The 13,061-nt window shown below is 36.8% G+C and overlaps 1 protein-coding gene across 1 annotated transcript; it reads left to right on the forward strand.

Moving 5' to 3' along the window:
* The first annotated feature begins 281 nt into the window (after positions 1 to 281).
* LOC148842721 (beta-ketoacyl-[acyl-carrier-protein] synthase III A, chloroplastic-like) lies at positions 282 to 8,939 on the forward strand. Its single transcript, XM_088958380.1, has 7 exons — positions 282 to 487; positions 865 to 1,001; positions 5,457 to 5,562; positions 5,662 to 5,780; positions 6,945 to 7,009; positions 7,135 to 7,357; positions 8,520 to 8,939. The coding sequence occupies exons 1-7, from the start codon at positions 310 to 312 to the stop codon at positions 8,739 to 8,741; spliced, it is 1,050 nt and encodes a 349-aa protein (XP_088814506.1). The 5' UTR covers positions 282 to 309; the 3' UTR covers positions 8,742 to 8,939.
* Positions 8,940 to 13,061: the final 4,122 nt, after the last annotated feature.

Here is a 13,061-nt window from a genome sequence, read left to right on the forward strand (position 1 = left end):
GATGACTATTTACGCATGCAAAGTGCCAATTCTTGAAAATAAAAAAGTTTCACATTGTCCTTGCCAAAAAAGAAATGTTTCATTTTTTAATGACTGATATTTATGTCAAATTCTATTTTCTTTGTAACTATCCTGAATTCCATAACTTGCAAATGGAAATAGGGATTGGCTAGGCCCATTTAAGCCACCTAGGCTATGGGGGCAATGCATGTCACTGGAACCTATTAATTTAATTGTTTAGAAAGAACTGGAAATTCCTTTTTAGGGCTGAAAATGTTTCTTTAAGTAAAGTTGTTCTTTTAAATTTCTATGTTTGACAAGTGCTTCCCATCCCACAGATTTGTAAATAAAGGTTGCAAGCTGGTTGGATGTGGATCTGCAACACCAAACCTTATGATTTCCAATGATGATCTTGCAAAAATTGTCGAAACTTCTGATGAATGGATATCTGTTCGAACTGGCATTCGTAATCGACGAGTTCTTTCAGGTAATCTCCTTCTTCATGAAGCTCATTTATAAAGTGTGGTTGAAGCTTTCCAAGCTTGCAGGGGGTGTAAGGATGTCATTAGTTATTTTTAACCAGGTAGAATATTTAAACCAGATATCAGTCTGATGCATGGTTGAACCACTTCTATGTGTATTCTGCTGTTGAGTCCCTTAGATGCATGGAACACATTTCTCCTGAATGTTTGGAATTGGAGTTGGTGGTATTTATGAAGAAACTTTCCTAATTCATTCTACTGATAAAAAAAAGGCTTTCCTTGTTCATTATTTAATTGATTTAGTTGATGAATTATTTTTCTGTTAGGTCATTGTACCCCTGTAAATATATACCCATATCTGGTTTTACTTATGTCTTGGTAGGGAAAGATAGATTGACAGGGTTGGCCGTGGAGGCAGCAAAGAAAGCTCTTCAGATGGCTGAAGTTGATCCTGATGATGTGGACCTAGTTTTGATGTGCACATCTACTCCGGATGATCTTTTTGGCAGTGCACCTCAGGTATGAAGCTATTGTTTTAGGGCATCATAAAATTAATCAAAGACATAAATAAAAAATGAAATTGTAGTTGTTGTTTTGCTCCTAATATATGCTTCATGTCAACTAGCTTATGTAAGAAAAAACATTTCTCATTGTCCATCAGTGTAATCAAAGTGTCCATGTGATGCTGAGATGGTAGGGTTCCTTGGATAGCCAAAATTTGGATTATATTATCTCTGTCCAAAAAAGTTGCCCCCTTAATTATATATAATTAATATTATCTAAATTACCCTTTTCTGAGAGCAGACACTTTGTGCAAAAACGAAAAAAAAATGTGCAAAAGGTTAGGTTCATATCCAGTCTACCCCTTTCAAGACCCCAAATTCTTTGAAGAATGATAAAGTAATTCATTAAAATTGTTTCCAAAACTGTACTCAGGAAACAATGTGCACCCTGTCAGCAAAACAAAAAAAAGGCAGATCCATAATTGGGTAATGGCACTTACCCTTCTTTCCTAGATGAGGGCAGAACTTCAGACACGGGAAAAGGGGATGAGGAACTTTATTGTGAGCTGCTTGATTGATCGATTGAGATTAAGTAGTTTCATTGCGTAATGGAGTTGTTGATAGACTCCTGAGCTCAAATATGGTAAGGATTTGGGTGGGCATGGTGCAAACATGGCATGGCATCCATGTACAGCCATACAGGTATCTGGGAGAGAACTTTCTATGTTTGTCACAAGATGGGGAAGAGAAGATAAAGCATCTAAACCACATATTTGATTTCCCTAAGTTATGTTATGTGATTTGCAGTTGGCCTTAATTTATTTCATTAATTTATAATGAAAATATGGATGCCATAATTTAATCAGCTTAGATATTTTTCTGTCTTTTCTTTGTTTTTTGTTTTCTTTCTTATTTTCCCTTTCTTCTTTCCTTTTCTCTTCTTGAGTATACACAGTTTCTTTTATTTTCTTTGCACCAGCTTGAGCTTAGGGACTCTAGATTGCTGCTTTTCAGTCGGTGCCTACCTAGAAACTGATAAAAGTCATCACCAGTCTTAGAAATTGATAAACCCAAGGGCCAGCCCCAATTAGCCTTCACCAACCAATTATGGCATTACTAACTTTCAACTCATATTATTTGAACCCCACTTTGCTGGAGCTGTATTCCATTTGCAGTATTCTGGAGATTATGAAAGGAGAGAAACAGGAGGCTCTCTGAGGACAAATCCAGAAATATTAAAAGAATTGTTGCTGGCATAGGAAAGATGATAATGGACTATCTCATCACCCTTTTTTAGAAATGTATTTTCTTTTTTCTATTAATTAAAATTTTATTTTATTTTTAAGCTAAATGTGATTTGAACACCCATATATCTCATTTCCGTTGACATTATCCCTGACCAGTTCATTTTCCAAGGAATTTGCTGATCTTTGGATCCATTTCTCCATTTAGTTTTAGCATACTAGCATTTAATGCAGTTGCTGAGCTTCTAACCTCAATGATGGTCTGTCTACATTGTCAAGTGCTTGGTCTGTCTCCTACTTCTATCCAGTTACTACCTTAGAGTCCCCTTCTACCTTTGGGGTTCTATGCCCTAGATGTTGGCCCAATCTCATTCCATGTTCTATCAGGCCTGAGCAAATCATTAGAATATCATCTTGATAGTTCTTGTATGTCTTCCTAGCTTCCTGGGTTTCCCATACTGCACACTTGAAAATTTAACTTGATGCTGTTTTGAGATGGGAGATTCCATTCTTGGATGGCAGAAGTATGTCTTGTTGTAGAGGATAGATGATGTTGATGGCATTACACCATCCTCTAACAAAGCCATCTGTAAAGAAACTGTGATATTCCTCCTTTGTTTTCACCCCATGTACCAACCTAAATGTGACTTTATCAAAGGCTTCTACCACTTGCTATTTGCTAGAAAAAAATTCTAGCATTTTTCTATTGGTAATGGTAAACTTTGTTGATTTTTGAAAAAGGATTCCTGTTACAGTACAAAGTATGCCAAACACCCCTCTTAGAATTTTGGGCTAGCATCATCAACCCAAACCCTTTATACAAGCATTTAGTTTATGTGACTCTCCAAGGAAATGATTCCTCAAAACTGCACTTTCTATTTATCCCTTGTCGAACTAGTTTATTTGCTAGGTTATTGGCTGATCTTTGTGCCCATATGAATGTTGCTTTCATCTCCCAAGCCAACTGTCGTATTTCTCTTAGTGTATTCCTATAACCCAAGAGGCATTTTTGTTACTTGTAATCCACCTGAAAAAAACTACTATTGAGAGCCCCCTACCACCAACAGGCTTTTACAATGAAGCATTTTAGCCAATCTCAAACTTTGCACCATTGCCATCAATTCTTCTGTTTTTGAATTGCCATGGCCAATAGGCCCAGAAAAGATTGCCAAAATGTTCCTTTGGGTATTTCTAATAACTCCACCCATACCTGACCAACCTGGTTACCTGAGCAGCTGCTATCAAAATTTTACTTGATCATAATCATATGAGAGGCTGGTGAGGTCCAACAAGGAAAGGAATAAGCCCTTGATGTAGATGATGATGCCACAATCTTTCCTCCCACACTGTCCATAGAATTGTAGCTCTGGTGCGTCTCCATAAGATTTTTCCCTTACCTTTTGGCAGCGAAAAGGAGGATGGCCTAAATGAGCTATCACTATGCTCCGGTGGTGTCCACCTGATGCCAAAATAAGGTAAAAAAAATAAAAACTACCGAATTCTAGAGATAAGAGGCTACTTTTCCATAAATAGAGTATACTGTTCCATAGAATTCATGTCCATTTGTAGTTTCAATCTAGGACATGTACTCCATTGATATTGGCACAGTGGAGCTCCTTCCAAGGTCATGTTTTTTTGCTTGGACTGACTGCAGCAGTGGAAAAATGTCTTACCCGGAACAAATTGCTGCATAGGGGATTGACATTGGTTCGATAATGGTGTGTCTTTTGTTCAAAGGATTTGGAAACTGTCAATCATCTCTTGTTGCACTGTCTGAGTGCCTTCAGAATTTGGAGCATCCTACTGAATAGTTTTGGGTTGGTTGGCTGCTTTCCTCAATCCATTTGAGCCTTGGAGCTGACAGATCAGTGGTGTTAGTAGGAGGGATAAAATTGTATGGAGGATGTTCCAGTGGATGTATTTTGGTGTATATGGGAGGAAAAGGAATTCTCAAGTATTTGAGAGCACCTACGTTGATAGTCTAGTGTTGTTGAACAGAGAAAGGAATTTGATCCAAAAAAAAAAACAGAGATAAAGGAAAACTTTGTTCTTCATAAGGTGTTCAGGGGGCTGGGTTTCAACAGATCTTTTTGAAGATAAATAAAAAATAAAATTTACTGATAAAAAAATCGAGAAAGAAGAAGGTACAACCAGTGTTTTAAAAGGCGTGGGAGGCATACGCCTGGAGGCGAGGCGCTCCCAAAAAATACGCCTGGAGGCGAGGCGCTCCCAAAACGCCCTGAGGCGTATGCCAGAGGTGCTGACACCTCTGAGGCGTATGCCTCTTGCGCTTTTTTCATGAGGCGTGCTAGAGGCGTATGCCTCATGCGCCTCGTACACATCTGATATAAAAAGACAAAAGAAAAAGGAAAAAAAAAAGGAAAGGAAAGGAAAAGAAAGGGAAGGGAAGGGAAAGAAAAAGAAAGAGAAGGAAAAAAGAGAAAATGATAGGAAGGGAAGAAAAGATAAGGGGGCTTACACCTCCTCATGCACTTTATGCATCTTTATTCTTCTTTTAAAAATAAAGAAAAAATGAGATCCCCCCTTCCTCTTCATTCTCCTTCTAACCCCCCTCCTCTTAAGGAGGCTTACGCCTCCTTGTGTTCAGGAGGCTTACGCCTCTTGCGTTCTGAACTACACCTCACGCTTCTAGGTAGTGGAACGCCTCACGTCATGCCTCCATGTTTTAAAACATTGGGTACAACATAGGTGATTTAAAAATCACTCAGCCCCAAAGAAGCAGCAATGCCAGCAAACACAACCAGCCCACAATCAACTGAAGAATTTAGTATAGATTTTTTTGATAGGAATGTGTTCTTTTCTTGTTAATTTCTTGCCAACAAGTTGTATAGTCCTATACATAAGGGTGTACTGTGTACATGGCCTATAGTTGTAACACATTTTGACTATATTATTACTATAATATCTTACTTTTAAAAAAATAAGTACTTCATTGATATTGTTTTCCATTTTTATTATAGTTTTTTTTTTTTATGTTCAATGTAGAATGTTGAGTTTCAGAATGGTTAGAAATGTGTATTACCGTATCAGTACGAATAACTCTTCTGTATGAGAAATAAAATGTCGGACTTCTGGAGCTCCATTGGATTATGTTGGTTGATTAAGATTTTTAACACCTGATTTAAATCTCATTTTCTTTCTTCTACATTCATCTTTCATATTGTAAGACCTCTGAAAAATCCATAATATGCTTCTCTTGACAACAGATCCAGAAAGCACTAGGTTGTAAAAGAAATCCTTTGGCCTATGACATTACAGCTGCATGTAGTGGGTTTGTATTGGGTCTTGTGTCAGCTGCTTGTCATATCAGAGGTATTCATTTTGTTTAGAGTAGTAATTTAGGTATATTATACTTTATTTCTAGCTCCTGCTCATGGTCTATACAATTAAGGTATGCTGGTTGAAATACAGGAGGTGGGTTTCAAAATGTTCTAGTAATTGGTGCTGATGCTCTTTCTCGATATGTTGATTGGACGGATAGAGGAACTTGTATTCTCTTTGGGGATGCTGCAGGTGCCGTATTAGTACAGGTACATGGTTTATTTTTTAGTTTTACTGGACTTACTGTAAATTGGATACCTGTGATCTTATGCTACTTAATGCTCAGGCATGGAATGACAAATCCCAAAGGGTTTATTTTGTTTTCATCATGTTTTCTGTTATTCTAGTCAGCTATCAAGGAGTTGGAATGTTAGGATCTATACCTGATAATTTGGTACCCTTCTCCTACTTCCTTTCTCTTTCATTGAAGGTTGTGACCACATCATTTTATTTCCTATTCAATTCTTCCAGACAAATAAGACAAAGTCAATTCTGAAGCAAATACACCCATCCTATTTACACTCCCATGCATTTGCACCAGTGCAAAGAGATTCACACCGCAAACAAATAGACCCTAAATGGTTGACCTTTGGCCTTAATGAATGGCCTTGAGACATTAAGGAGTTGCTTCGTCTGGAGGGCAAGAAGCACTTCCATCATGGGTCTCTCATGGTGGAAGTATTATACATGGAGATTTCTTCTTGTTGATTCCAAGCTATGAAACCATACCTGTACATGCCTAGTGTACCTGTACTGTATACTTACCAGATATGATACTGGATGCTGCGCGGATACTTCTAGGCTAACTCAATAGCATCAACACTTTTAAAATATGTACAGTGGTGTGTTTTAACAAATTATACTATAAAAATATCTGCACATGTTAGAAATTTAATTAAAATTTCCAATAAAAAATTTAATTAAATTTGGCAAGACATACATCTATAGAGATGATACTTAGCTTAAAAAATTAGATACAAATGTATGCTATAAGCATATCACATGGGATACCCTTACCAGTATCTGTCCAGAATTTTAGGAAATGGAGAGTTGTATCCCTGTTCATATCCATGTCATGGTTCGTATCCATATCTGGGTATCATAGATTTCAAGTGATTTCCACCAAAGAAAAAAAAAAGGAATTCCAAGTGACTTGGCTAACTATTGTGACTTGAAAATGCTTTGTATTCACCCATCTGTTGGCTCAAATGGTCTCTTGTTAGCATTAACAGTTTTACCTCTACTTGTGTGGCTTGATTTCTGGTGGAACAAGCAAGTTTTCATACTTGAGATTTCTTATGGAAAATGGACTTCGTTGTGTATATTTGCAAATGGACCATCACTTCTATGTTGATAGAATAACTGTTTTGCAGGCATGTGATGGCAGTGAGGATGGCTTATTTAGTTTCGACTTACATAGTGATGGGGAGGGCCGAAAGTATTGTTCTTGTCTTTTGGAAAAAGCAAATGAACTTGCCTTTATCCTTATATTTTTGCTGTTTTGGTTTTCACTATTTATTTTGCATTACATTTTTTACTTTTATCAACTGGTTTATTATGCAGGTACTTAAATGCTATGGCGAGGGATGATGAAACTGATCATGTGCTGGGCTCCAATGGTTCAGTGGTGGACTTCCCTCCTAGACAGTCATCTTATTCCTGTATCCAGATGAATGGCAAAGAGGTATTCCGTTTTGCTGTTCGGTGTGTGCCACAGTCAGTTGAGTCTGCCCTGGAAAAAGCTGGTCTCACGGGGTCTGACATTGACTGGTTATTGCTTCATCAGGTAATTTAGATAAATCTCCAAAAGTGAAATCTAGCACTTCTGGACCCAATTGATGCTGGACCAGACTTAGAAGGACTTGCTAGGATGGAGTTTAAGAGTTTTTGAGAGGAGAAACAACTTCTGAGAAATGCTAGTTTGATGGTACTTGCAAGAATATGGACAGAGTAGAGGAGACAACACTAGTTAGGGTTAGAAAGAAGCATACATCAGAACTGTACCACTTGGAAAGGTGCCAGACAGCTAGTTTGCTAGCAAAGAAAGCATCTGGCTGGTTGTAGCAGAGACTTGGGATCAAATCCTGCCTTCACCCTAGTCTTTTTTTTTTGGGGGGGGGGGTTACCCCCATTTTCACTCCAGATGAAAGAAAAAAAAAATCAGTGACATTACATATGTATAGCCCTTGGAGATGAATAATTCCTACTTGAACTAAGAAAAGAGAAAACTAAAGAGTTGCCCATACTAAAGCACGAAGAAAACTTTGAATCTTATTTTACTCATCCTAGTGCCATAAACATTGAAACATAATTCAACCATAAAATTACCAAAATACACCTAAACATAAAATTTAAAAGTCCAAAAATATTATAAGACACCTTCTAAATCCCAATGTGATGTCCATATCACCAATACCCATGAAATATACGTGCAGTAGTGTGACATCCCATTAATGTTGCATTGACACGGAAATGAGAATCAGAATCTGATACGTGTTCTGAAAACTCAGCAATACAAAAAAAAGGAACCAGTGACATGTTGCAACATATATACTATTAAATCAATTTATGAGTTTTATAGCATCTTATATCTGTAGGAAGAGTGTTTGAATTATGTTAATTATTTATTAACGTTCCATATGAAATATGGTAGTCATTATCTACATTAGCTGTCTGTTTATGCCAATTTTTTTTTTCCTATAGGCATCCGTTTATGTCAAATGAGATTAAGAAAAAGGAAAAATATTTCATGGAAGTGTGTCCCTCGAGAATCCATGCAGTGTTAAAGTCTATAGCTTGTGTAATATGGGCCTTCATCCATTTAATAGTCTATGCAACACTGCACCCAGGAGGGCTGTGCCAAGAGTTGGACTGATAGGCTATCCTTCAAATCAGTTTTCTTGACCTCTTTTCCTGAAGCTGTCTTGATGGAAATCTTGTTAATGCAGGCAAATCAAAGGATCATTGATGCTGTTGCAACACGTTTAGCAGTCCCACCAGACCGGGTTATTTCAAATTTGGCTAATTATGGCAATACTAGTGCTGCATCAATACCCCTGGCATTGGATGAAGCTGTTCGAAGTGGTATGGTGCGGTCCGGTCATACAATAGTGGCTGCAGGTTTCGGAGCTGGCCTTACTTGGGGTTCTGTGATTGTGAGGTGGGGATAAGTCTTGCTGAGGCACATGGTAAGTGCAGGTGAAAGGCTAATTAGAAGAGAGATTGTAAACGGCAGTTGTTGAATTCCCAAGAAATTGATATGTATTTGCAAGAGATGGTGATAGCACCGTCTCTGTCTCTCCTCTGTTCTTTTGGATTTTGCAACTTTTTTGGCTTTGGCCATCTCAATAATTTAAGTCTTTCTCCCATCGCTGAGGCCTTCTTTGACTTTATCGTCGTTTGATGCTTTACTACTATCATATGCAGAATATTGAAAGCACTATTCTCTATTCTCTCCATCGGCAAAACTGGCTACCGAAATTTATGCTTCGACTTTGAATCATTTAAGTTTGATTCTTTAGTGCAGCACTGTACGTCTGTACAGTATTTGGGAATTAGCAAAGCATTTTGTGCTTTAAACATTCATATCGACTTGTGAATAAGAGAAATGATTCTGTAAGGTTATGCTTGGTTTGATAGAAAATAAAGCACGAATGTTTCTGATTTTATTGTTTCTATTTTCTAAGCTATGCCACCTCAACGATAAAACAGTACCTGTTCTTGAATGCTGAATTTGTTTTTCAAAACAAAGTGAAAGAATTTCCAATTTGGTTCAAGAAAACAATCCATTATAAACCTCCCCTAAATTTCTCTATTCATCTTAATCTTCATATGTGCGGTACTCAGGTGTCAGGTCCAATTCTGACAACGTTTCTCACAATAAAAAACAGCTCTCCTTGGGGATTATAAGATTATTACCCTTTAAATTTATTGATTTCTTTGTCTTAAATCTCAATCATCATATGGAAGCTCAAATTGTCCACAGTTTTACTTATAAAGTTGGCAATGTTTTAAAAACCAGTCCGGAACCAGAACTGCTTTTGCCACCGGTTTTTGGGTCAGGGGTTCAACCATCAGTTTCAATTTAAAAAATAAAAAAATTAAAATAAAAAGCCGAAAAACATTGCCCAGGTCGAATGGATTGATGGTTTAATCACCTAGGTCAACGGTTTTTGGCCAAGAAACAGGTTAAGAGTGAAACAGAACTGGTTGCCTAAATGATTTTTGAATCGAACCAAATGGTCCAATCATCTGGGTCAATGACATGACACCGAATATCATGTCAGCTTTTGACATGAGAGTCCTATATATCACTTCGGATCTGCTATAAACAATGTGGGTGTTTGATATGGCTGCGTTTGAGGTCGAGGCGTTTCAACCTCAGTATAGTCTCTTTACCAAAAAAAAAAAAAAAAAGGCTTCATAGTCATGCAAAGACCCCACCATTGTGTTTCCATTGCTACCAGAGATCTATCTGGCAGTAAAAACTGTTGACAAGGAAATTTCTGCATTATTTTTCCCTGAAATTAAATGGGGTATTTCAAAAGTACAAATTGATTGATACATCTAACTGCCATAATGTCATATAACTTCTTAAACGCAAGGTTGTTTGAGGCCACGGGATCTCCAAAAACTGCACATACACCGCAAGCATGTACATCCAGTCACGCATTAAGAACATCCCCTTATGAATTTTTGCCTATAGGAGATCCGGGCTCCTATTTAAGGAAGCCGGAAAAAAAAAATGGCTAGGCATATTCAGCTTCCAGCATACATGGGCTGAGCTATTGTTGAAGCCTGACGAACCCAGCCCAAAATGTAGGCCCAAATAACAACTTTTTGTGTACATAAACTAGATTTCAGGCTGCATTTGGAAACAATGCAAATGGAGTATAAATCCCGGTTCAGGGTAAATTTGTACTTCGGTTCACTTTTGCATGTGTTTGACAACATTACATTTATACATTGACAAATGATAGAAAAGACATTTTCCAATGCATATTTACATTGATAATAAGAAGTACATCAATAAAAAAGAAGTAAATTTGCACTCAAGTGGGCTTTTGATTAAAAAAGGCATATGTTTTATTGGAATTTGTATTTGCATCCATTACAACTAAAAGTCTGTTTGGTAAGAAGGTAAATTTGTCAACGAAAAACTAATCCAACTTTACAATTTATATGGACCGTTTTACACTCTACATATTTGCATTCACACTTATTTGCATCATTTCCAAGCGCAACCTTAATAATACATGGTTGTGCCAAATTGTCTCTACTATGTAGAAGGCCCATTGAAGTACAAAATTACAACCTGTCTTTTGTAAGAAGTTAGAATTAACACATGGTGGGCATGAGGATGATGTGGACAAGACTAACAGCACATTAGCTAGCTGGTCAATTCAGAAGATACCTCATCATATCAGCTTCTTTGGATATGCCAAGTCACCACTCTTAAGTGTTGAAGTCCACACCTGCAAAACAAAATGAAATCGACTTCAGTGCTCACAAGACTATGCTCATACTGTTTGTACAGTCCCTTGCAGCTTTGCATTGAAAATATCTCCTCATAAAAATACAAAACATACAAAATATGAAGATATTCCCAATGCACGGTGTAAAAGGCTATGCAAACGGTGTGAGAACGGTATTATAGGTATGTGAAGTGCAAATACCTATTTTTGTATTTATTATACTTGTATATTTATCATATACTAACCGTATACTATCTACTCTCAAACAATGTTTTTCTAATAAGGTATATTTTTTTCAACAATATTCTGAAATCAACTAATGGAAGTATCTTATTTGTACAAATGACAAGAAAAAGATTTTTATGTGACCAAGAACATACTCTAATGGAAACTAAAGAGGGATTAGGGCACGAGTTTCATCATCATCATTCAAGCCTTATCCCTTCAACTTTTAAATAGGGCAGATTTGTTGACCTAAAAAATGCAAATCAATTCCATCCACAAAAGTCAATTATTTCCCTCTTTTATAACATTACAATTGAAGTTAAAAAAAATTAAAGTATTATTATGCACCAAAGCTTGTTATTGTTAATAATTTATTTAATAATAAAATATAAAAATTTGTGCATTCATGTCACCACCCTAGTCCCTACATCCTTACACTCATTCATTGCTCAAATATCACTAGGGCACGGCCTTGAGACCATGGTCAACATATCATCCATGTAAGCATGGATGTGGATGTGATTCATGCCACATGTACATATTCTCATCATAAATCATGTACACACCAATACACCACACACTGAACAAATGCCACACTTCTGAAAATGGTGGGTATTGATGTATTTGTGTCAGCATAACCAACCACACAATGTCAATGCATGAATGACCATAAAACCCCACATAGATGATAGATGCATGGGTTTAGAGTCATGGCTATGACATCATGCATCACATGCACATACAAAACATGAAAACAACCCGCGTCCTCAAACTAGTAGAAAATCTGTAAAGATACATTTGGTCAAAGAAGAAAACAATTAACAATTGCTTTTTTCATGGTTATTCGCAATAATTCATCTACATACATGCACACGGACATGCCTGATACCAATTAAGTCAGTTTAGATGATAGAAAAGAATAAAATTGATATCTACTGGTTTCAAGTTTCAGCGACTCTGAGTCGATCCTAATTCCTCGGCTGTTCTTCAAATTGGGGATGTCAGTGGGTCGGGTTTGGTTGTAAATCCGCACTGACCCGACCCTATTGTCTTAGGGCCGGTTTGGTCTTAATCGGGTTTTGGGTTGGGGAGAATCCACCCTAACCCGAATGGTTGGCACTGCAGCTTTGAAAAATATATTAGTATATATAATATCAATTGGATCTAGGTTATACATGGGATGGGGTGTAACAGTTTCGATAGCTCCTCTTCATTTAGGTTGTATTTGGTTGCATTATAAATTTATTTGTATTAGTACAAATGTATAGGAGTGCAAAAGTAAAAAAAAAAAAATCTAAATTCTTATTTAATCTTGTTTTAGATTTTATTTTATTCTGTCTCATGTCTTAATTTATTAAATAAAATAAGCTACAATTTGAAACAAAAATAAGTTAGAATTTACACTCAAATCGTTTACACTGCCATTATTTTGCATCAATGAAAATTTATTTACATTACAACTAAACCAAACACAGCCTTAATAATCGGGGTAGCTCTGGACAAGTATTACTTTAGGGCAGGTCCAGGTTGAGGTTTAGTCAAACCCGCAACGTACCCGACCCGTTGGCATCCTGTCAAATATCAACTTGATTTTCAATCTCCTGGGGATTTATTACCATGCCAAATTAATACTGCCAACTCGGCGAGGAAATTGCAAGGAATTATCAAATAATTCAACCTCCTATATCTTTGACTTCTGGATCAATCAATGCACAATTAAAGTATTTTTTAATTTAATATAATATTTTATCACTTTTATAAATATAAAATAAAGTTGTGGTATTAGCTTCC

The sequence above is a fragment of the Nelumbo lutea genome, chromosome 8, assembly GCF_056320005.1.
Source record: "Nelumbo lutea isolate HS-2025 chromosome 8, American lotus-T2T, whole genome shotgun sequence".
NCBI classification, from domain to species: Eukaryota; Viridiplantae; Streptophyta; class Magnoliopsida; order Proteales; family Nelumbonaceae; genus Nelumbo; species Nelumbo lutea.